The sequence below is a fragment of the Bombina bombina genome, chromosome 6, assembly GCF_027579735.1.
Source record: "Bombina bombina isolate aBomBom1 chromosome 6, aBomBom1.pri, whole genome shotgun sequence".
Taxonomy (NCBI): Eukaryota; Metazoa; Chordata; class Amphibia; order Anura; family Bombinatoridae; genus Bombina; species Bombina bombina.
In genome coordinates this window covers 275923355-275949176 of record NC_069504.1, presented here as the reverse complement: position 1 = coordinate 275949176, position 25822 = coordinate 275923355, and the positions used below count along the sequence as shown (strand labels likewise).

At 38.2% G+C, this 25822-nt stretch overlaps 1 protein-coding gene across 10 annotated transcripts in view; it reads left to right on the top strand.

Moving 5' to 3' along the window:
* GRIP1 (glutamate receptor interacting protein 1) overlaps window positions 1-25822 on the top strand; it is a 920176-nt gene that overhangs the window by 609111 nt on the left and 285243 nt on the right. For all 10 annotated transcript variants that reach the window (XM_053716876.1, XM_053716872.1, XM_053716874.1 and 7 more), the window contains one exon: window positions 7009-7154. In XM_053716876.1, coding sequence (XP_053572851.1) covers window positions 7009-7154 — 146 coding nt within the window. The remainder of the gene's footprint in view (window positions 1-7008; window positions 7155-25822) is intronic.

Here is a 25822-nt window from a genome sequence, read left to right as displayed (position 1 = left end):
ATAAAAATGATAATATAAAAAATATATAAAAAATATAAAAATATAAAATGGGGTGAAAAATAAACGGTGCCAAAATATAGCAAAAATGAGGCTAAAAATCAAACAAAAATGGAAAACAAAAATAAAAAATAATAAATAATAAAATATGTGTTAAAAAAGTGTCAAAATATGTAACAGTGTAAGAAAAAGTGGCTATATGAATCCAAATAATACAGCAAAAGGTTCCTTAAAGTGATAGTGATCCAAAAAGTTCCTTGTGAATATCTTCAAATCCTATAAATAAAAAACAATAGCGACACAGCACAGTAGCCTTTTTCAAGACTAGTTAGTCTTGAAAAAGGCCCAGTACCGGGCCGAAACGTGTTGACATTATATAGTGAGCTCTATTTTAATTATTCTAAACTTGTTTTAAACAATACTGTGCTATGTCGCTATTGTTTTTTATTTATAGGATTTGAAGATATTCACAAGGAACTTTTTGGATCACTATCACTTTAAGGAACCTTTTGCTGTATTATTTGGATTCATATAGCCACTTTTTCTTACACTGTTACATATTTTGACACTTTTTTAACACATATTTTATTTTTTTATTATTTTTTATTTTTGTTTTCCATTTTTGTTTTTATTTTTAGCCTCATTTTTGCTATATTTTGGCACCGTTTATTTTTCACCCCATTTTATATTTTTATATTTTTTATATATTTTTTTATATTTTCATTTCTATAGTTTTTTGATTACACACATTTTTACACCATTTTTTACACATATTTTAACACACCTTTTTTAGCTATTTTTTTGAGTATCAATTTGGATATATCACGACTTCAGAGAACTATTACACTACTCACCCAACTTGGAGAACTATCACACATTTCATTTGATCAACTATTGCACTATTGCTCTTAACGGATTATATTATTAGCCATACCTATTTTTGCGGCATTTAACGAATGTTGATACACATTGCATATTTATTATGAATATTGTTTTAAACTACTGTTTTTAATCTACATTGCTCTGAATTGTTTTAGTGTGTATTAGCTCAACTGTTGTTCTTAACTTATTTTAATCATGGATCCATGCTTTTGTTTGTGGTATTAAATGTGATAAATCTTATAGAGTTTTCGTAAGTTTATATATCATCTAATACATATCCTCTGTATACACACACGCTATAATATCTGCTTTATACTGATCTTTAATTAAGACCCTTACTCTAACACTGAGAGTATATATCGTCAATCAAGTCCTCGCCTACCATAGGCGCTCCTTCAGATCTTATTTAAATTTCTTCTTTATTTCGGGTAGCTAGGGACCCTCTTTTCTTTAGGAGCTATAGGACTATAGATCGAGCGCTGTAAGATATCCATCTTTGTTAACACTTCTCCCAGCTTTGTTGAGGATGGATGTCCAGTCTTCAAAACTGTAAGTGGATCTTCGGGGGTTAGTGTTAGGTTTTTTTAAGGGTTTATTGGGTGGGTTTTATTTTTAGATTAGGGTTTGGGCACTTGAAAAAGAGCTAAATGCCCTTTTAAGGGCAATGCCCATCCAAATGTCCTTTTCAGGGCAATGGGGAGCTTAGGTTTTTTAGTTAGGATTTTATTTGGGGGGTTGGTTGGTTGGGTGGTGGGTTTTGCTGTTGGGGGGCTGTTTGTAAAAAAAAAAAAAATTACAGGTAAAAGAGCTGATTTCTTTGGGGCAATGCCCCGCAAAAGGCCCTTTTAAGGGCTATTGGCAGTTTAGTTTAGGCTAGGTTTTTTTTAATTTTGATAGGGCTATTAGATTAGGTGTAATTAATTTAAATATCTGATAATTTCTTTTTTTATTTTGTGTAATTTAGTGGGGGGGGTTTGTAATTTAGGTAACTGTATTTAATTTAGGTTATTGATTTAATTGTAGTGTAAGGTTAGGGGTTAGTGTAACTCAGGTTAGGTTTTATTTTATTTTATTTCAGCTAGGTAGTTAGTAAATAGTTAATAACTATTTAGTAACTATTCTACCTAGTTAAAATAAATACAAACTTACCTGTAAAATAAAAATCAACCCTAAGATAGCTACAATGTAACTATTAGTTATATTGTAGCTAGCTTAGGGTTTGTTTTATAGGTAAGTATTTAGTTTTAAATAGGAATAATTTAGGTAATGATAGTAGGTTTTATTTAGATTTATTTTAATTATATTTAAGTTAGGGGGTGTTAGGGTTAGACTTAGGTTTAGGGGTTAATAAATTTAGTATAGTGGCGGCGACATTGGGTGGCGGCAGATTAGGGGTTAATAAATGTAGGTAGGTGGCGGCGATGTTAGGGGCGGCAGATTAAGGGTTAATAATATTTAACTAGTGTTTGTGATGCGGGAGTGCAGCGGTTTATGGGTTAATATGTTTATTATAGTGGCCGCGATGTACGGAGCAGCAGATTAGGGGTTAATAAATTTATTTTAGTGTTTGCGATGCAGGAGGGCCTCTGTTTAGGGGTAAATAGGTAGTTTATGGGTGTTAGTGTACTTTTTAGCACTTTAGTTATGAGTTTTATGTTACAGCTTTGTAGCGTAAAACTCATAACTACTGACTTTCAGTTTACGGTATCGATCTTGGAGGTATAGCGTGTACCATTCACTTTTTGGCCTCCTAGGAAGACTGGTAATACCCGCGATATGGAAGTTACGTTGCGTTACGGCCAAAAAAAGTGTGCAGTGCCCCTAAACCTGCAAGACTCGTAATACCAGCGGTAGTGAAAAAGCAGCGTTATGAGCCTTAACGCTGCTTTTTCACCCATACCGCAAAACTCGCAATCTAGCCGTATATTAGGTATTGTTTTGATGTTTTGTTTTTATTAAATTAAGTTGGAAAAACTGTGTGTATAGAGGCCTCTAAGTCAAGTCATTGTGCAGAATATAATGGTGAATCACAAATAAAATACAATTATAGGCAGAAGTGTTATTAGCTACTATGGGGGAAATGATTAATTTACCCGTTTTGCATGAATTATCCTGTAAACACAATGATAGGAGGGCGCTTCATTTTTTTAAAATATAATTTTCATGTGTTTCACTAGAAATATCAATATTTTGGGTTGATTAATTCATGAAAATATATGTATTGTTGCAGTAGCAGACCTACTCAACAGAGGGCCCTGGTGAAAAAATGTTTTGGGCCCCACAAAAGGTAACTGTATAGTGATTTTGAGGATAGATTGATAAATAGGTAGCTACACTTCCAACCTGCACAAATAAAAGGCTCCCCTGTATTAGGATTGTACAAATTCTGCACAAACCTATTTATAAACTGACTGCTATGGGCCCCCCCCAGCCCTTGGATTTCCTAATGGCATGGATTCTAACATTTTACTTGCATAAATCTGTTGATGCTGAATTAACAGAAAACCTAATCTAGAGCTAATGATTTAGTTTCACTTGTGCCTTGAGATAATTACTGTGTGCGATGATCAGGTGTTTTTTATGCTAATACAGGAGGGCTTGATGTTAAGGACTTAATAAGTGTGTGTGTGGGGGTGGTGTATCTATGTGGTTGTTTACCAATCACATCTTTCGCTTTACTGGAAATGGCATACGTTTAACATTAAAACAAAATTGTATTATTTATTTGTACGTATATTAGTTGATATCATCATCATCATAATATAAGTGCAATTACCTTACTGTAGATTGGCTTATTTTAAAGTGCTGCCATCAACCTCTTAGGCTCTACTTAAAAATATCTAAATTAAAATGGTTTCTTAATGTGTAAACAAGATTATTAGTGTGACCATGTATTTACAGTCCTTCCATTAAATTGCCATGATTTGATTGAGTCGCAGAGCGTGTTAAAAGTGCTTTAACAGGATTCTTTCATCAGTCTAAAACGCACTCGCGCGCGCACACACATATATATTTATAGCTGCAGCTGATGTATTCTGTCACTGATAAGAAAAATAAAATATTATTTAGAAAAATAAACAGCACAATCCTGTTTTTAACCTTATTAGTTTGTTCCCCCAGCCATTCCCCCTTTTATACAATAAGGAAACTGCCAGTATTGCATGGAGATGCTTGTATTGATATATATAAGAATCTTTTCAGAATCTCATCAATCTCCTTTTTTCAAAATTTCCTACAGCCAGGATGCAATTGCTTCATATCTCAATTATAATATATTCATTTTATTCACTAGAATTGCACTATACTTATCTAGGCATACACACAGGATTGTATTTGCTGGTATAGTGTTATATTTCTGATTACTTTCACCTTAAAGGGACATTAAACCCCCATTTTTTCTTTCATGATTCAAATAGAGAATGCAATTTTAAACAGCATTCCAATTTACTTGTATTATATCATTTGCTTCATTTTTCAGATATCCTTTCTTGAAAAAATACCAATATACATGGTTGAGCCAACCATCTATGTGCAACCACCAATCAGCAGTTACTGAGCCTATTTAGATATGCTTTTCAACAAAGGATATCAACAGAATGAAGCCGATAATAGAAGTAAATTGGAAAATTGCATAATCTTTCTAAATCAGAAAAGAAAAACAAATTAGTTTCATGTCCCTTTACCTTAAAAGGATACTAAACCCATTTTTTTATTTAATGATTCAGATAGAGCATTCACTTTTAAGCAACTTTCTAATTTACTCCTATTATCACATTTTCTTCATTTTCTTGGTATCTTTATTTGAAAAGGCAGGAATGAAAGTCTTGGAGCCGGCCCATTTTTGGTTCAGACCCTGGATAGCGCTTGCTGATTGGTGACTAAATTTAGCCATCCATATGACAGAGCAGCTGCTAAACATGTTGAGTTTTTTGTTAATGTAAGAAAAGTGAAAAACTATTTAAATTAAAACCAATACAGCTGTTTAGTTTAATAAAACTAATAATATCTAACTGACAACACTTGCTGCAACTTCACCACTTGCACATTGCTGAATTCATAAAGATTTATGCCGGCCCCTCATTTCATAGAACATATTCCACTGTCAAGGATAGTTGTATCACACAAAAACTCATTCAAAACTTTACTAAACAAACAAAAACAGCGGGAAAATGTGCCATCTATATAACAGCTCACAAACAAAAGAGAAATAAAAAAAGGAATTAAAAACAGACTTGTCAGCTCTCATACAGCGAGGCACTACCACCAGACAAGATACTTCACAAGGATAAATGTGTTTTTATTAAATTTCACATGAGTTGAGGTGTAAGTGAAAAATGGAGACAGACCATGGTTATGAACATCCCAGAATATGTTGGAATGCCCACGGTCATCCTTTGTTGCGAGCTGGACATTTTATAAGTTCTGTCCAGCAGGACTAATTTATACTTTAATAAACTAGACATGTAAATGATTTACCAACTTTTACATAACCCATATTCTGCGCATGTTTCCTTAGCGTTGTGGGTATAATTTTTATTACTTATATGAAATATATATATATGAATGTAAGGATATAATTAGCTATAAATCTACCCCAAAGAGTATTTAGTAGGAAGTAGGAGTGCAGTGGTAAGGTAAAAAAAAAAAATATATATATATATATATATATCTCAAGGCACTTCTAATACTGACTAGATATGGTGTCATGGAAAGCAAGAGAAAAATGTTTACTTGAAAGTTTAAAGGGACATAATACTTCAACGTGATTCATTTTAGCTGTAAAAAGCAGATGAGAAAATATCACCTGAACATCTCTATGTAAAAAACTAAAAATATTTACCTCAAAATTACTTCATCTCACAAAAGTAAGTGCTCAGTGAACAGTTATTCTTCAGATACTGTCCAGCTGTAAGTTGAAGAAAAAATAAATAGCCAATCAGCATCAACAGTGCTGAGTTCTTGGTTTGCTATACTGTGATCTCATGAGATTTTACTGAAATCTTGCAAGATTTCATGGTAAACTTCCTTAAACTGAATAGGTAAATAACATGACTGTGCGTGCACATGCCAGAAACGCTCCCTTGCAAGTCCCGGGACTAGCATCCTGATTGGCTGCTGAAAATCCCTTTACAATGGGATGTGGCTATTGATAAAATTTTGAGGTAAAATACTGTATATTCCTTTTTTTACAAAGAGAAGGTCAGGTGAAATTTTTTAGTCAGCTTTTTACAGCTATGCTGCATCACTTTCAAGTGCTTCAACATTTGGGTATCATGTCCGTTTAATTTTGACTTCATGTTCCTTTAAAATGTTCTAATGCATTAATAAAACGCTCTGGTTTGTTTAGTTATTATACAAATGTTTTTGGCAGCTTTTTGTTTAACCCCGCAATGTGTTAAACTTGTGCTCACATGACTGTTCTAAAGATGCTGCCTAATACATTGCAACTGCTTAGCATGAGTAAAATGTGTGTTTAACCCTTTTTGTGAGTAGAAAACATACTCTGAGTCTTATGAATTAGAACATTTCATTATTGCATTAGAATTTTCCTTTAAAATGCAGTTGAAGTAGCAGAAACCTGAAAATAGGTTCTGACTAAATGACGCAATCTGGAAGAAACTTCAATGTAAAGTACATGACCCTTACAATAAGATCCCCATTCCAGTCTTCGTGAATAATCTTCCTCCTCTTTTCCAAGTCTGCTTGAAAGAGTCCTTGGGTTGATAGTGTCTTTAAAATGAGTTTCCTTAACTATTCATAATGAAAGGGTCATAGAATGCAGCTGACATATATATAATCCTGATGGTTTCTTTCATACCATGTGTCTTCCTCTGTGTTTAGCTTACATTAAAATAATGTCATCCAGCAGGAACACTGGCCCATATTGGACAACTTGGTCTTCATTATTTAGTAATAGGCAGTTATTTTCTCATCACTGATTTTCAGATTAAAGTAATTCCTTTTCCTCTGTGACCTCGTGCTCACTAACTGTCAAGGTAAATGTTAAGAGTATGGACAAGTGGGATTGATGTCAAGAACGGTGCAAGTGAATCACTTTATGTAAGTGGCTATTATCTCGAAACTGCAATAGATTCAATTAATAAAGGTTGTTTCTATCTCCCTTTTTAGAGAAGGCACAATCAAGCCAGGGGACCGGTTGCTCAGCGTCGATGGAATTCGGCTGCATGGAACAACACACGCAGAAGCCATGAGTATTCTGAAACAGTGCGGGCAGGAGGCAACCTTACTGGTAGAATATGATGTCTCTGTGATGGGTATGTTGTTAAAGTGCTGAGTTCTCTTGCGCTCTCGCACCGCTGACTCTCAACTTAAAGGGACACTGGACTCAAAATATCTCTGCCATCCATATGAAATGTAGCATTAAAGGGACATGAAACCCTATTTTTTTTTCTTTTGTGATTCAGATAGACATTTTTTTTTTAGTTATTTTATCAAATTTGCGTAGTTCTCATGTTATTCTTTGTTGAAGATATATTTAGATAAGTAGCGTGCACATGTCTGGAGCACTACATGACAGGAAATAGTATTCTGACTAATGTATAACATTGTTGCAAAACTGCTGCCATATAGTTGCTGCAGACACGTGCACACTCCTGAGCTTGCCTCCCTGCTTTTCAACAATGGATAGCAAGAAATGAAGAAAATTTGACAATAGAAGGAAATTGGAAAGTTGTTTAAACTTGTATGTTCTATCTTTATAATGAAAGAAAACATTTGGGTTTTCTGTCCTCTTAAACATTTTTACTTTTTTGACCAGAAATATATAAAGTTTTTAAAACTTAAATTTTAAAGGGACATTAAAGCCAAATTTCGTCTTCCATAATTTAGATAGAGAATACAATTTTAAACATTCCAATTTACTTCTATTATTTAATTTGCTTCATTCTTTAGATATCCTGTGTTGAAGAAATAGCAATGCAGATGGGTGAGCCAATCACACGAGGCATCTATGTGTAACCACCAATCAGCAGCTACTGAGCCTATCTAGATATGCTTTTCAGCACAGGATATCAAGAGAATGAAGCACATTAGATAATAGAAGTAAATTAGAAAGTTGTTTAAAATTGCACACTCTTTCTAATAATGAAAGAAAACATTTGGGTTTCATGTCCCTTTAAACTAATATACATATATTTGTTGCACTCTTCCTACTAATGCTTGCTCATTAGCTTGTTGTCACTTTATAATGAGCATTATTGAATAGTACCTATTAGCCAATGAGCGTTCAAAAAAGTATTTTGTAGCCAATGAGCTTTCCAAGAAGTATCTTTTAGCCAATGAGCATTCAAAGAAGTATCTATTAGACAATTAACTTTTAAAGAAGTACCTATTAGCCAATTAACTTTTAAATAAGTACCTATTAGCCAATTAACTTTTAAAGAAGTCCCTATTAGCCAATTAACTTTTAAAGAAGTACCTATTAGCCAATTAACTTTTAAAGAAGTACCTATTAGCCAATTAACTTTTAAATAAGTACCTATTAGCCAATTAACTTTTAAAGAAGTACCTATTAGCCAATTAACTTTTAAATAAGTACCTATTAGCCAATTAACTTTTAAAGAAGTACCTATTAGCCAATAAAAAAAATTAAAAGTACATATCTGACAGTTAGGATTAGTTGGAAGTACACAATACTTTTAAATTATTTGAGGTTTCAATTTAAAAATGTTTACTTAACACTTTCCATTCAGAATCAATATGTCAACATGTGCTGCACTTTCATATGGATGACTGTAAATGTTGGAGTACAGTGTCCCTTTTTTCTCATCTGTGTATTTTTATATCTGCACTAACACCTTAGTGATAACTCAATATTTGGTAACACTGAGAAGGTGGATTTTGACATTGTACAGAGCTAGATAATGAATTTTCCTTAAATTTGTAAAATATAACGTTTGTTATACACAGTTTATATTCTGTTTAGGAATGATTTGTAAATTACAGATGTGTATGCTTTTCTGATAGTAAAAGTATTCACTTTTTGCATAGTCTTCTCAACGTTAACTGTATAGGTGGATATAAAATAATAGACATGGAAAAAAAACATACAGAACAGTGAGGTAGTTCTGGAATATAAAGATTACAGAGTATTCAGTAAATTGATTGTTGCTTTGTTCTATGCTTTCCACCATTTTTAAATATTAATATATCAATGCAATACCCAACTTTTTATTTACTGAAAATAGTTTTCTATGATTCCCTCCTAAACTACAGAATGAGGCAGTGTATAGATTTTTGTGTTTTTTTGAGACAATATGAACTATCAGCAGTTTAACTTTTCTCTTGTTAAGTGTATCCAGTCCACGGATCATCCATTACTTATGGAATATATTCTCCTTCCCAACAGGAAGCTGCAAGAGTCCACCCACAGCAAAGCTGCTATATAGCTCCTCCCCTAACTGCCATATTCAGTCATTCTCTTGCAAGCCTCAACATAGATGGAGGTCGTGAGAGTCTGTGGTGCTTTCTACTTAGTTTATTCTTCAATCAAAAGTTTGTTATTTTTAAATGGCACCGGAGTGTGCTGTTTATCTCAGGCAGTATTTGGAAGAAGAATCTGCCTGCGTTTTTCTATGATCTTAGCAGACGTAACTGAGATCCATTTGCTGTTCTCACACATTCTGAGGAGTGAGGTACTTCAGAGGGGGAATGGCGTGCAGGTTTTCCTGCAGATAAGGTATGTGCAGTAAAATATTTTTCTAGGAATGGAATTGACTAAGAAAATACTGCTGATACCGAAGTAATGTAAGTAAAGCCTTAAATGCAGCGATAGCGACTGGTATCAGGCTTATTAATAGAGATACATACTCTTGTAAAAATGTGTTTTAAAACGTTTGCTGGCATGTTTAATCGTTTTTTAACGTACATTGGTGATAACACTGTAATGTTGGTATAGCCTTAAATGCAGTAAAAGCGACTGGTATCAGGCTTATTAATAGAGATACATACTCTTGTAAAAATGTGTTTTAAAACGTTTGCTGGCATGTTTAATCGTTTTTTAACATATGTTTGGTGATAAAACTTATTGGGGCCTAAGTTTTTTCCACATGGCTGGCTTACATTTTGCATAGAAACAGTTAACTGAAGCTTCCCACTGTTGGCTGTGGCAGTTTGTTGTGTCTGTTTTTAAAAACGTCTATGTCGTTTTTTTGATCTGTTTTTTTGCATTAAGGGGTTAATCATCCATTTGCAAGTGGGTGCAATGCTCTGTTACCTTATTACATGTACTGTAAAAATTTCGTTTGTTTTACTGCCTTTTTTTCACTGTTTTTCAAATTTTGACAAAATTTGTTTCTCTTAAGGGCACAGTAACGTTTTATATATTTGCTTGTTAACTTGATTTAAAGTGTTTTCCAAGTTTACTAGTCTCATTATTAGTCTGTTCTAACATGTCTAACATAGAGGAAGCTCTGTGTTCATTATGTTTTAAAGCCATGGTGGAACCCCATCTTAGAATGTGTACCAGATGTACTGATTTCATGTTAAACAATAAAGATCATTTTTTGTCTTTAAAAACATTATCACCAGAGGATTCTGTCGTGGGGGTAGTTATGCCGACTAACTCTCCCCACGTGTCAGACCTTTTGACTCCCGCTTTAGGGACTCACGCTCAAATGGCGCCAAGTACATCAAGGACACCCATAGCGTTTCTTTTACCAGGGGATTCTGTCGAGGGGAAAGTTATGCCGACTAACTCTCCCCACGTGTCAGAACCTTCGACTCCCGCTTCAGGGACTCACGCTCAAATGGCGCCAAGTACATCAAGGGCGCCCATAGCGTTTATTTTTAAAAGACATAGCAAAGGTGGTGAATAATATTCTGGCAGCAGTATTAGTCAGACTACCTGAAATGAAAGGAAAGCAGTTAGCTCTGGGGGTAGATACAGAGCATACAGACGCTTTAAGAACCATGTATGATACTACCTCACAATATGCTTAGTCTGTGGGTGATTTTTTTTTTGACTCAGGGAAGATGATTTAACCTGATTCTGATATTTCTACATTTAAAATTTATGCTTGAGAACCTCCACTTGTTGCTCAGGGAGGCTTTGGCTGCTCTGAATGAATGTGTACAATCGCAGGGCCAGAGAAATTGTGTAGACTGGATAAATAATATGCAGTGCCGGTGTGTACTGATGTTTTTCCAATACCTAAAGAGGTTTACTAAATTTTTTTTTTTTTTAATAAGGAATGGGATAGACCAGGTGTGCCGTTCTCTTCCCCTCCTATTTTTTAGAAGAATGTTTTCTAATAGTTACCACCACACGGGACTTCTGGCAGACAGTTCCTAAGGTGGAGAGAAGAGTTTCTACTCTAGCTAAGCGTACCACTACCTCTGACGAGGACAGTTGTGCTTTTTAGATCCAATGGATAAAAAATGTTTATTCAACAGGGTTTTATCCTACAGCCCCTTGCATACATTGCTTCTGTCACTGCTGCTGCGGCGTTCTGGGTTGAGTCTCTTGATGAGGCTTTACAGTTAAGCGACTCCATTGGATGAATATATTTGACAAGCTTATGCTAGCCAATTCCTTTGTTTTCTGATGCCTTGTTCATTTGACTAGACTAACGGCTAAGAATTCTGTTTTTTACTATACTGGCGCGCAGAGCGCTATGGCTTATATCATGGTCAGCTGTCGTGACTTTAATAAATAAGCTACTTAACTTCCCTTCAAGGGGCAGACCCTATTCGGGCCTGGTTTGAAGGAGATTATTGCTTATATCACTGGAGGAAAAGGTCATGCCCTTCCTCAGGATAGGTCCAAATCAAGGGCCAAAAAAAAAAAAAAAAAAGTCTAATTTTCGTGCCTTTTTAAAAAGTTCAGGGCAGGTGTGGCATCCTCTTCCTCTAAGGCAAAACAAGAGGGAATTTTTGCTCAGTCCAAGGCGGTCTGGAGACAATCGGACCTGGAACAAAGATAAGCAGGCCAAGGAGCCTGCTGCTGCCTCTAAGGCAGCATGAAGGAACGGACCCCTATCCGGTAACGGATCCTATAGGGGGCAGACTTTCATTCTTCGCCCAGGCGTGGGCAAGAGATGCCCAGGATCCCTAGGCATTGGAATTTATATCCCAGAGATATCTTCTGGATTTCAAAGATTCCCCCCCAAAAAAAGGGGAGATTTCGCCTTTCACAATTATCTGCAAACCAGATAAAGAAGGAGGCATTCTTACATTGTGTACGAGATCCATCCAGTTCCAAGAGAGGAACAGGGACAGAGTTTTTACTTAAATCTGTTTGTGGTTCCCAAGGAGAGGGAACCTTCAGACCTATTTTGGATCTAAAGATCTTAAACAAATTCCTCAGAATTCCGTCATTTAAGATGGAAACTATTCGTACCATCTTAACTATGATCCAGGAGAGTCAATAGAGGACTACAATGGATTTGAAGGATGCTTATCCTCGAGTCTCCTTACAATCGTTTTTCAGGTTTGCCTTTCTAGACAGGCATTACCAGTTTGTAGCTCTTTCCTTTGGGATATCTACAGCCCCAAGAATCTTTATGGAGGTTCTGGGGTCGCTTTGGCGGTCCTTAGACCGCGGGGCATAGAAGTGGCCCCTTATTTAGACGACATCCTGATACAGGCATCAAACATCCAAATTGCCCAGTCTCATACGGACGTAGTACTGGCATTTCTGAGATCACATGGGTGGAAAGTGAACAATGAAAGAGTTCTCTATCCCCAATCTCAAGGGTTTCCCTCCTAGGGACTCTGATAGATTCTGTAGAAATGAAAATTTACCTAACGGAGTCCAGGTTGTCAAAGTTTCTAAATTTCTGCCGTGTTTTTTCATCCCATCCGCGCCCTTCGGTGGCTCAGTACATGAATGAAATCGGCTTAATGGTAGTGGCAAGGGACATAGTACCGTTTGCACGTCTACATTTCAGACCGCTGCAACTATGCATGCTCAGTCAGAGGAACGGGGATTACACAGATTTGTCCCCCTGTTAAACCTGGACCAAGAGACCAGAGATTCTCTTCTCTGGTGACTATGTCGGGTCCATCTGTCCAAGGGTATGACCTTCCGCAGGTCAGATGGGACAATTGTTACAATAGATGCCAGCCTTTTAGGTTGGGATGCAGTCTGGAACTCCCTGAAGGCTCAGGGATAGTGGACTTAGGAGGAGACCCTCCTTCTAATAAATATTCTGGAACTGGGAGTGATATTCCATGCTCTTCAGACTTGGCCTCAGTTAGCAACTCTGAGGTACATCATACTCAGTCGGACAATATACACGACTGTGGCTTACATCAGCCATCAAGGGGGAACAGAAGTTCCCTAGCGATGTTAGAAGTCTTACAATAATTCACTGGACAGAGACTCACTCTTGTCTATCAGCTATCCATATCCCAGGTGTTGAGAACTGGGAGGTGGATTTTCTAAGTCGTCAGACTTTTCTTCCGGGGGAGTGGGATTTCCTCCGGAGGTCAAGACCAAGCAGGAGAGGGCTTTGGTGTTTTTGACAGCGCCTGCGTAGCCACGCAGGACCTGGTATGCAGATCTGGTGGACATGTCATCCTTTCCATCACGGTCTCTGCTTCTGAGACAGGTCCCTCTACCTCAGGGTCCTTTCAACCATCTAAATAGAATCAATCTGAGATGGACTGCCTGGAGACTGAACGCTTGATGTTATCAAAGCATGGCTTCTCCGAGTCAGTCATTGATACCTTAATACAGACATGAAAGCCTGTCTCTAGGAAAATTGAACATAGATATGGTGTAAATATCTGATTGTTATGAATCCAAGGGTTACTCATGGAGTAAAGTCTGGATTCCCAGGATATTATCTTTTCTCCAAGATGTTTTTGAGAAAAGGGTTGTCAGCTAATTCCTTAAAAGGGGACAGATTTTTACTCTGTCTATTTTTTTGCACAAGCGTCTGGCAGGTATTCTAGACGTTCAGGCATTTGGTCAGGCTTTGGTTAGATCCAAGCCTGTGTTTAAAACTGTTGCTCCGCCATGGAGCTTAAACCTGATTCTTAAGGTTCTTCAAGAAGTTCCGTTTGAACCTTTTTTGTTCCATAGATATCAATCTTTATCTTGGAAAGTTCCTTTTGGGTAGCTAATTCCTCGACTCGTAGAGTCTCCAAGTTATCTGTGTTACAATGTGATTCTCCTTATCTGGTCCTTCGTACGGATAAGGTAGTCCTGCGTACCAACCTGGGTTTTTTCCTAAGGTGGTATCTAACAAGTACATCACTCAAGAGATAGTTGTTCCATGCTTGTATCCTAATCCTTCCTCAAAGAAGGAACGTCTATTACACAATATTGGACGTGCTTTGTGCTTTAAAGTTTTACTTACAAGCTACTACAGTTTTCATCAAACGTTCACCTTGTTTGTTGTCTATTCTGGACAGAGGAGAGGTCAAAAGACTTCAGCAGCCTCTCTGTCTTTTTGGTTAAAAAGCATAATTCATTTAGCTTATGAGACTGCTGGACAGCAGCCTCCTGAAGGGATTACAGCTCATTCTACTAGAGCTGTGGTTTTCACTTGGGCCTTTTTTAAATGTGGCTTCTGTTGAACAGGTTTACAAGATGGAGTCTTGGTCTGCGCTTCATACTTTTCAAATTTAACAAATTTGATACCTTGCTTCTTCGGAGGCTATTTTTGGGAGAAAGGGTTTTTTACAGACAGTGGTAACTTCCGTTTAAGTACCTGCCTTGTCCCTCCCATCATCCGTGTACTTTAGCTTTGGTATTGGTATTCCATAAGTAATGGATGATCCGTGGACTGGATACACTTAACAAGAGAAAACATAATTTATGCTTACCTGATAAATTTATTTCTCTTGTAGTGTATCCAGTCCACGGCCCGCCCTGTCACTTTAAGGCAGGTAATTTTTTCATTTGAACTACAGTCACCACTGCACCCTATGGTTTTTCCTTTCTCTGCATGTTTTCGGTCGAATGACTGAATATGGCAGTTAGGGGAGGAGCTATATAGCAGCTTTGCTGTGGGTGGACTCTTGCAGCTTCCTGTTGGGAAGGAGAATATATTCCATAAGTAATGGATGATCCGTGGACTGGATACACTACAAGAGAAATAAATTTATCAGGTAAGCATAAATTATGTTTTTACAACAATCAATATTGTTATAATATAATGTTTTTATATGTTATAACATGCTGAAATGTCGGTCTGGTAGAGCGAGGTTAAAGTGCACAGATCACGTCAAGATCAGAATACGAGGCACGTTGTTAGAACATTAAATACTTGGATGCGTGGTGCTGAATATTATTTATAAATAATACACTGAGATATTTAATGTTGAGTCTTTGTACCACATTTGTGTGAATAGTATAACCTTACAGCATGGTAAAGTATTTCTTAACGCCCTAGTTAAGCGACTGGCAACCATGTGTGAGCGTTGTGCTAAAGTAATGGTATAAAGTTATCAGTTGGAACTGCCTTCATTTAATTGTGATAAAGTACAAACATGTAATAGTAATAATAGCAACAAATGAATATACAAATAATGAAGAGTCGATCAGACTACTGGTCCTGCGGCATCCTTGACCCTTAAGTCCCTCTATTAATCTTTTTACCTTTATATCTACTGAGCCGCCTGCTGTGTACTGCTCAGGTTTCCCCTGAGCGGGGTGTGCTTTCTCTATTATTATTATTATTATAAAACTATTTGCACCAAGCCATTGCATGGGAGTGAGAAGAGGACAGGGCTGGGCCTGGTTGCATCACTGCATGACAAACCAAGCGTGGCACCAAAAGGACTGCCACACCTTGTGCAACACCATTGAGAAGAAAAAAAAAACATTCTGAGTGCCATATGTGTAGGGTGACCATATTGCTGCTTTAAAAAGGGACACATATGAAAAATACATATGTCAGGGTTCTTATATAAAACATTTTTAAACAGCCCTGAAAACAGCCCTAACATATGTATTTTTCATATGTGTCCCTTTTTAAAGTGGCAATATGGTCACCCTACATATGTGGCACTTTTGCCTTACACTGGTGAGCCCTACCTTAGGCAACAATTGACAGACTAATGACAATTATAATTCTCTGTTACAAGTTTTCAGTGCAATGTAGATACAAATGTGCATATCTTAAAACTTAAAAAAGTGTATAATTTTAATCTAGTTTTATGGTAAAATGCCCAACTTGGTCATTTCAAGACCAGTGTTACTTGTATGTTAAAGGGACTAAGATGTAATTATGTGTAATTGTATGTTAAAGGGACACTGAACCCAGTTTTTTTTTCTTTCATAATTCAGATAGAGCATGACATTTTAATCAACTTTCTAATTTACTCCTATTATTAATTGTTCTTTGTTCTTTTGCTATCTTTATTTTAAAAGCAGCCAGCCCATTTTAGGTTCAGAACCATGGATAGCGCTTGCTTATTGGAGGTTTACATTTACTCACCAATAAGCAAGCATAACCCAGGTTCTAAACCAAAAATGGGCCGGCTCCTATGCATCACATTCCTGCTTTTTAAATAAAGATAGTGTCATGAGATGCAGGACATATGCAGGACACAGCAATGATGGTACAACTCTATTTTATTACAGAGCATAGCAATACACATCCAGACAGGTTGATTGTACTAAACTAACTGCGACACAGACACCGGACCTAAGCCCCGCCCACATGCTAGTGACATCACATCCTGCTATCATCACATCTTCCCCTTTTTCAAAGGCAAAGCATACATTCGCATATATTAAATAACAAGGTACACCAACAGGGTATACAACAACATTTTGTTTTAGAACATTATAAAAACAGATAGATTAGAAAACATGAACAAATAAATTACATCCTGACTTGGACATCGGGGTAGACTACCCTAGTCCACAGTGACCATGGGATTATTCTGCCCATACTTCCGGTCACTGTTCTAGCTAAAGTCAGTCCCTGTATCGGGCCGGAAGCCTCACCACTCTTCCGCTTGATGTAACTTTGCATGAACTGTCCTCTGATACAGAAGATGGTGAACAAGAGTCTGCTGGAGGCAAAGATATATCCCCGCTATGATCTTGCTGAGGGGAAGGCACCTCTCTTAGAACAGGAGATCCCACCGGCGGTGGTACTGAGGTATCCGGTTCCAGACTCTCAGGTACAGGCTGAAGATGTCTTCGGTTACGGCGTGTAACCGTCCCTCCCTCTGTAAGGACTGTGTAAGACCTTGGTTCTGGAGAGCGGCCCACTACCGTAGCAGGCGTCTTCCATTTCTTCTCATCATCCAGTTTAATTCTGACACTTTGGCCCGCTTTCAGTTCCTGTAAAGGCCTGACAGAATGTCTCCTGTCGTAGAAGAAACGATAACCCTTTTTGGCCTCTTCATCCCTCCTAAGGACTTCGTCCCGAGGAACAGGGCCAGGCGGCTTGAAGACACCCACTGAGGGTAAAGTGGTGCGAATCTGGCGTCCTAGCATCAGCTGTGCCGGGCTAAACCCGGTGGCTTGAATGGGCGTCGCCCTGTATGACAAGAGGGCTAGGTACGGTTCAGATTGCTTTAGAATGAATTTTGTTGTTTGAACTGCCCTTTCAGCCATTCCGTTGGCCTGCGGATAATGTGGACTTGACGTGGAATGTACAAAATCATATTCCCTGCTGAAAGCACTGAACTCTGTAGAAGCGAACTGCATGCCATTATCACTCACCAGCTCCATTGGAATGCCCCAGCGGGCGAACAAGCTCTTCAGGCGAATGATAACGGCCTGACTTGTGATATCATTCAGGGGTGCTATTTCCAAATACCTGGAATAGTAGTCGATAACAACAAGAAACTTTTTCCCGTGCAGTTCGCACAAATCAGCAGCTATTTTCTGCCACGGCCCCGCAGGCAGCGGAGTAGACATTAAGGGCTCCCTTCTCTGAGTAGGCCGGCGTTCCCGGCAAAAGGCACATTTAGACACGTGATTTGCAATGTCGGAGCTGATCCCAGGCCACCACACAGCTGTAGCTGCTCTTTCTCTGCACTTTGTAATGCCTAAGTGGCCATCGTGAATCCTTTTTAACATCTCCTTCCTCATGCTGACGGGAATTACAATACGGTCTTGGAACAGCACCAACCCCTCCAGCTCCGTGAGCTGCGACCTCTCTGGCTGGTAAGCATTTAAAGACATCCAGGCTGCCCGGCTCTCGGGCCAGCCATCTCTTATGTACCTTATAACTTCTTGCAGATCTGTGTCCAAATATGTCTCTTTCTTTATCTCTTCCAGTTTCCTTGAAGAAATGGACTTAAAGGCCAGAACTGAATCAACATACACTTTTACATCCGACTCTGTGGAGGATTCTTCAGCAGCAGCCAGCGGGAGCCTGGACAGTGTATCTGCCACAACCAGCTGCTTCCCCGGCACATGCACTGCCTGAACATTGAACCTGAGTAGTCTCATTAAAAGTCTCTGGCATCTCAAGGGTGTTTTGTCGATGTCATAAGAATTGATAAGAGGGACTAGCGGTTTGTGGTCAGTTTCCAGACTAAATTTCTCCAAACCCACTAGATAACGCTGAAAGCGCTCACAGGCCCAAACTGCAGCCAGGCACTCTTTCTCAATTTGAGCGTATTTTGACTCCGCAGCCGTCAGTGTGCGGGAACAGTAGGCGATGGGCTGTAGTTTGTTGTCATTCAGCTGCAGGAGTGCAGCCCCCAACCCATAACTGCTTGCATCAGCACTAACCACAGTCTTTTTTGAAGGGTCGTAGAACCCCAGCACTGGGGCAGACCCCAGCAGGGACTTAGCATGCAGGAACGCTTTTTCTTGTGAGGGTCCCCAGACCCAGGCAACATCTTTCTTAAGCAACTCTGTGATAGGGTGCAAAACTGTAGATAAATCTGGAAGAAACTTGCCCACGTAATTTACAAGGCCCAATATCTGTCTCAGCTCATGTACATCAGGAGGGCTTTTCATCTGTTCAATAGCCCGAATTTTCTCGGGGTCCGGCTTGATGCCATCCCCGTTGATGATATGCCCAAAGTAGCATAATTCAGTTTTCCTAAAATGACATTTTTCTTTATTCAGCTTCAGCCCAGACTCTTTGATAGCCTGCAGCACACAACTCAAACGCTGATCATGCTCCTCCACTGTAGACCCATACACTAGAATGTCGTCCATGACGACTGCTGTGCCCACGTGGCCACTCAGGAGAGAACTCATTTCCCTCTGAAAGATCTCAGGAGCGGAGGATATCCCAAAGGGAAGTCTGCAGAAACAGAACCGACCTACCGGAGTGATAAAGGTAGTCAGTTTGCGGCACTTTGGATCCAGGGGGATCTGCCAAAAGCCGCTAGAAGCGTCTAATGTGGAAAAGAACTTCGCCCCAGCCAACTTCGGGGCTATATCTTCCAGTGTCGGCAGCACAAATCTCTCCCTCTTCACTGCCTCATTCAACCTTTTCAGGTCCACACAGATGCGCACCTTTCCGTTTTTCTTTGCAACTGGAACAATGGGGGCACACCAATCAGTTGCCTCAACAACCTCTTCAATAACCCCCATAGACTTCATGCGCATGAGCTCTTTCTCCACTTGAGGCATGAGCGGGAACGGAATTCTACGAGGAGTAGAAATACTGTACGGGACTGCGTCACTTTTAAGTGCTATACGGACAGGTTTGCAGCTCAGTAGGCCCAACTCGCCAAACATATCTTCAGAGATCTCATTCACTCTGGCCACGAGGCCCAAGTCACAGGCTGCTTTTCTGCTCAATAAACTGTTAACACACTGACCTCGGATCACATGCACCCACATGGTGAACTTTTTTTGTTTGTACTCACAGCTTGCAAGAAATTTCCCCACACAATCAATGCGGCCACCAGGACTATGAACATTTGTAGTAACCTTCGCCAGCTGGGGCTGTCGAGGCAGTTTCATAAATTCAGCAAAAGACATTACAGTGATATCAGCTCCTGTGTCAATCTTAAAATCAACATTGGCTCCCATTACAGTAAAAGTAACTTTCCAATCTTCCTCTGAGCTTGACCGTTCCACAACAGACCCCACAAAAGACACTTCCTGACCCTCCTGGTCACTGTCCACCTGCATCTCCTTAATGTATTCAGTTTTACACACCACTTCAAAATGGCCTATTCTGTTACATTTTCTGCATCTTTTATCTCTGGCCGGGCATATAGCACTCTGATCATGAGCCCGGTAGCACCGTGTGCATCGGCCATGTTGCGCCCATCCACTTCTAGGCCTTTCCAGTACTTTAGATCTACCGCTCACACTGTGCCTTTCACTAGTAATTTTCCTAGACTGTTGCACTTCATCCACAATACTCTCAGACCTCAGATCAGCACTTTGCTTTTTCACCAGTTCACTCTGGCGGGCCATCCTAATAGCCCCGTCTAACGTTAAATCAGGCTCTAACTGCAGCTTCAGGGAGACTTCAGCATCTGCAATTCCAATAACTATTCTGTCTCTGATTTGCTCTTCTTTAGCAACACCAAACTCACAGAATTCAGCTAATTCATACAGGCTGCGCACAAATGACTCCACAGATTCTCCCACACGCTGATTACGTTTGTGAAAACAAGCTCTCTCATGAATCACATTTCTTTTGGGCACAAAGTGGGCACTGAGTTTATCCATAACTATATCAAAGTTAACTTCGTCCCCTTCTTGGAAAGTAAAAGCATTGAACACTGGCTCTACATCTTTCCCCATAGAATATAAAAGAGAATTAACTTGTACTTCACCACTCTCCTTGTTCAGTTTGGATGCAATCCTGAAGCGCTGAAACCGCTGACGCCATGTGGGCCAAGCTGCAGGCTGAGAAAAGTCAAAAGGCTCAGGTGGGGTAAACTTTGACATCGTCATCATCAGAAACAGAAGCGTAGTCCAGAACTTCTGACACCATGTCATGAGATGCAGGACATATGCAGGACACAGCAATGATGGTACAACTCTATTTTATTACAGAGCATAGCAATACACATCCAGACAGGTTGATTGTACTAAACTAACTGCGACACAGACACCGGACCTAAGCCCCGCCCACATGCTAGTGACATCACATCCTGCTATCATCACAGATAGCAAGAGAACAAAGAAAAAATGATAATATGAGTAAGCTAGAAAGTTGCTTAAAATTGCATGCTCTATCTGAATCATGAAAGAAAAAATGTGGGTTTAGTGTCCCTTTAAATTACTCAGATATAATTATATGTAAGTATATAAATCTTCGCTGTATAGGCCTACTGGGATTTATTGAAATGTTTTAATTTGTTAATGTTTGTGCTTACGCTGCACAGACTGTGATAAACTGATTTTTCCATTTAATACTTTCAGTCATTTGCTCTGTAGAGAAGATCGCCTCCCAATAGGGACCAGATTCTGAAAGGCTGTGACTTTGCTGTTTGAGTTTTAAGTGATATTATTTCTTGTGTTACACAACTGTGGGTTAAGAGGCTTTAGTTTGTGACAAGGGCGAGACAATGTACTAATATGTGTGTTTGTGTAAGACGTTTACATGGCAAGCAAAACAGTGTGTTGGAGTAAGGTTATATATAAGAGTTAGGTAGAAACTATAAATCTGGCTGTTTTTATGATACACTGTGATATATAAATATCTTCCTTTTCTCTTAATGTTGGGTTTCTGAAAGTGAGCCCTGGGGCAGAGACTACATTCTTCTGTTCTTCCCTTTTTTCCTTGCACTCTCATTGCTCATTATGAGGACAAACTACAAAGTAACAGTGCTGACTTGAAACATGACTCAGGCTCTTCATTTTAAAGGGACATAATTCTAAAAACAGGTTTTAAAATGTGAAAGTTTTCTTACCTAAGACAAAGTTCTTATGTTGATCTTTGGGAAAGCTTTAAAGGGACACTCAATCAAAATTAAACTTTCATTATTGAGATAGAGCATGCCATTTTAAACAACTTTCCAATTTACTTCCATTAACTAAATGTGTAAAGTCTTTTTATGCAAATGAAAGTCAGAGAAACTAATTCTTGACGGAGGTGCGCTCAGGACAAAGATGGTAGGGGTTTGTCCAAATCGTCCAATGGTAGGCTGCTCTTCCGTTACGTGTGTCGACGGTGGAGAAATCTGTAGTGGGAAAAAGGAAGGCGCCAATAGGGTAATAACGCTAATACCCAGATGAAATGTAGAGAGGGTGGGGACCAATGCTCACAAACAAAGCGGCACTGTGGCGTGCCTGAAAAAGCAGACCGGGACCTCAGCGTCGCCCGGAAGACAGACAAAGGCAGCAGCTAATCCTCGAGCTGGACCGTGTTCCGTATGGCCAATCAGGATCTCAGAGTAGTGACACACCTTCCTCTTTATGTGCCGGGAATCTGTACACTTGCGGAGGAAAAGTCAGGTAGCGGTGGACGGTGTTTAAAGCTCCGGTTTTTCAACACTTGCACAGTCCACAAATGGAAAGAGGGGAGAACAAATTCCAGCAGGGTAAAGATAAAACAATTTTATTAAAATGTTTTAAAATAAAGCAACGCGTTTCTCGGCTACACAGAGCCGTTTCATCAGGCTGTAATACATGTTCTAAAAAGCCTGCTGCTTAAAAACCTCCTCTAACCAATCATATCGCTTCAAAATTTACACACCCCTAACGAGGCAGCTTGCGTCTCAATTCACAGCTGACTGACAAACACAGTGCAAGTTTGCGTTCCACTTCAAATACACAGTGACATAGTAAAAGCATTAACACTTAGATCTAACAAAAGGCAGCCTACCAAGAATATTTTGGTGCCTTATTAAATTAACGTTTCCATTTTCATGTATAATATTTTAAAATACATTTTATATTTCATTAGGAGATTAATGCATTCACTCTAAATATTCAGATAACACCATCAAATCCATGGACTACTGGGTAATCATGTATATATACACTTACTTAATGGATCTTATATTCACATTTTTTCTTAATAATATTACAATTCATACGGCCAATGATAATCAAATGGTGGAATCTATTCAAATATGCACAACCATAATCTACAAAATACAGACTGAATATTGATTAATAATACTATTTCATAAACAAACTAAATATTTGATGTGGCAAAATGGCTCATGCAGTCCTAAAAATATATATCTTTTATACAAGCGTGTAAACATTAATATAATGACTTTCAACCAATACAAAATAGCAATGGGATAATAATATAATACAAATAGAGCTTGTACACGCTTGTATAAAAGATATATATTTTTAGGACTGCATGAGCCATTTTGCCACATCAAATATTTAGTTTGTTTATGAAATAGTATTATTAATCAATATTCAATCTGTATTTTGTAGATTATGGTTGTGCATATTTGAATAGATTCCACCATTTGATTATCATTGGCCGTATGAATTGTAATATTATTAAGAAAAAATGTGAATATAAGATCCATTAAGTAAATGTATATATACATGATTACCCAGTAGTCCATGGATTTGATGGTGTTATCTGAATATTTAGAGTGAATGCATTAATCTCCTAATGAAATATAAAATGTATTTTAAAATATTATACATGAAAATGGAAACGTTAATTTAATAAGGCACCAAAATATTCTTGGTAGGCTGCCTTTTGTTAGATCTAAGTGTTAATGCTTTTACTATGTCACTGTGTATTTGAAGTCGAATGCAAACTTGCACTGTGTTTGTCAGTCAGCTGTCAATTGAGACGCAAGCTGCCTCGTTAGGGGTGTGTAAATTTTGAAGCAATATGATTGGTTAGAGGAGGTTTTTAAGCAGCAGGCTTTTTAGAACATGTATTACAGCCTGATGAAACGGCTCTGTGTAGCCGAGAAATGCGTTGCTTTATTTTAAAACATTTTAATAAAATTGTTTTATCTTTACCCTGCTGGAGTTTGTTCTCCCCTCTTTCCATTTGTGGACTGTGCAAGTGTTGGCAAACCGGAGCTTTAAACACCGTCCACCGCTACCTGACTTTTCCTCCGCAAGTGTACAGATTCCCGGCACATAAAGTGGAAGGTGTGTCACTACTCTGAAATCCTGATTGGCCATACGGAAGAACATGGTCCGGCTCTAGGATTAGCTGCTACCTTTGTCTGTCTTCCGGACGACGCTGAGGTCCCGGTCTGCTTTTTCAGGCACGCCACAGTGCAGCTTTGTTTGTGAGTATTGGTCCCCACCCTCTCTACATTTCATCTGGGTATTAGCGTTATTACCCTATTGGCGCCTTCCTTTTTCCCACTACAAAGTCTTTTTATATTTAAACTTTTTGAGTCACCAGCTCCTACTGAGCATGTGCAAGAATAAGTGTGTATCCATTTGTGAATGGCTGATGGCTGTCACATAGTATGTGCATGCATTTGTGATTGGCTGATGGCTGTCACATGGTACAGGAGGAGTGGAATTAAGACATAACTTCTAAAATTGTCCAAAAAAAAGTGCTATTGCATTGTCGTGTTATCTTGCATTTGTTGATTATGCAAATCTGCTGTGTTGACTGGTCCTAAGGCATCTCTGTCTCTGGTGCTGTCCAGTGTTTTCCAAATGCTCCCTTATGTGTATTATGCTTGTACAAGTATATGCTGCAGGCACGCTGATAGCCAATCCACAACTGTCTTGTGCTATTTTTAAAAATTAAACACATCTCATTTTTAAATGTTAATGTAAATTCCCCACTCGTTCTAGACAATATAGCAACCAAAAGGTACATGATGATACAGGTGCTGAAGTCTAAAACTATACAAGTAAACTAAAAATAAAAACAGAGAGTTTATAACAGCACTCTTCTTACCTTTTAAGTATGAATGTATTTGTAAGGCTCTTCCTCAATGGGGCACAAAAATATTTTGACTGCCATAATACCCTTGTGGTATTATGCTAGAATAAAGAGTCTCTATGTCATGTTTCATTAGAAACATTTAATTAGTTAATTATCTGTAATAGATCTGGTTATCCTGAACAAAAGAAATTAAACCACTGACAAAAAGGTTATAAAAATTGATCAATATGCCCTATGCCCTCCAGTGTTCCACCTATACCAGAAATGATCAGCCTTCCTGGAGGATATTTTTTCACCTCTTTGTGGACCTTAGGTATAGCATAAAATGTTGGTATATGTGGCTATCTGGGCAACAGAAAGTCAGACTCTTCTTTTGTATTGTCTTTATTTGTGTATTCCTCCTTCAAAATAAAATGTAATTATTTCATTACTTTATCAAGTGGATTACTCTGTAACTGTAAATATTGTGTCTTATACTTTAGTTGTATATTGCACTCTTGTACATATTTATCTGCATCTTGGATGACTACATTGCCCCTCTTGCCAGATGGCTTAATAACTATATTGTTATTTTTAATTCACATAGTGCTATCCTTTTATATTCACCCAAGTTAACTTGTATTAGTGAGTATACACTTAGTTTCTGAATATCAATTTCAGCTAATTTAACAAAAGTGTTCACTATAGGGACTAAAATTAGGCATAAACTTGGATTTTGTTTTTAAGCCACTATTCAGTATAACTTGGTGATCGAGTTGATCAGCAGATTCTCTTTCTCTAGGAATTCTAGTGTATCCAAGAAATCTTCTACTGCAATAGAAGTGGGTGCCTAACTCTCTCTGAGAAAAGAGCTTATGACAGTCCAATTTTCTGTCATCTATAGATTTGCCATCTATTTCATGTTCCTCAACCTGTATTGGTCTATGATCTTTTGCTTTCTTTCCCTCCATTTGTCCCTCCAAAGGGTCACCTTTTTTTCAGTTCCTTCTTTAGTGGAATTTTTAGATTTTTCTTCATCATAATCACTATTATGATTTTTGTGTATTTTATTAAATGTGTATTCTTGTTTGTTCTGGTAATCCTGATAAATTTATTTTTCTTTTTGATTTTCACTTCTGACCTTGTTCTCATTACTTCATTTTTCATCTTATCATTAAGTTCCTTAAACTCACTATTCTCCTCCTATTTATTTCGTAACACAGTAATTTTTTCTGTAAGTTTATTTATCTTATCCAGGTTTA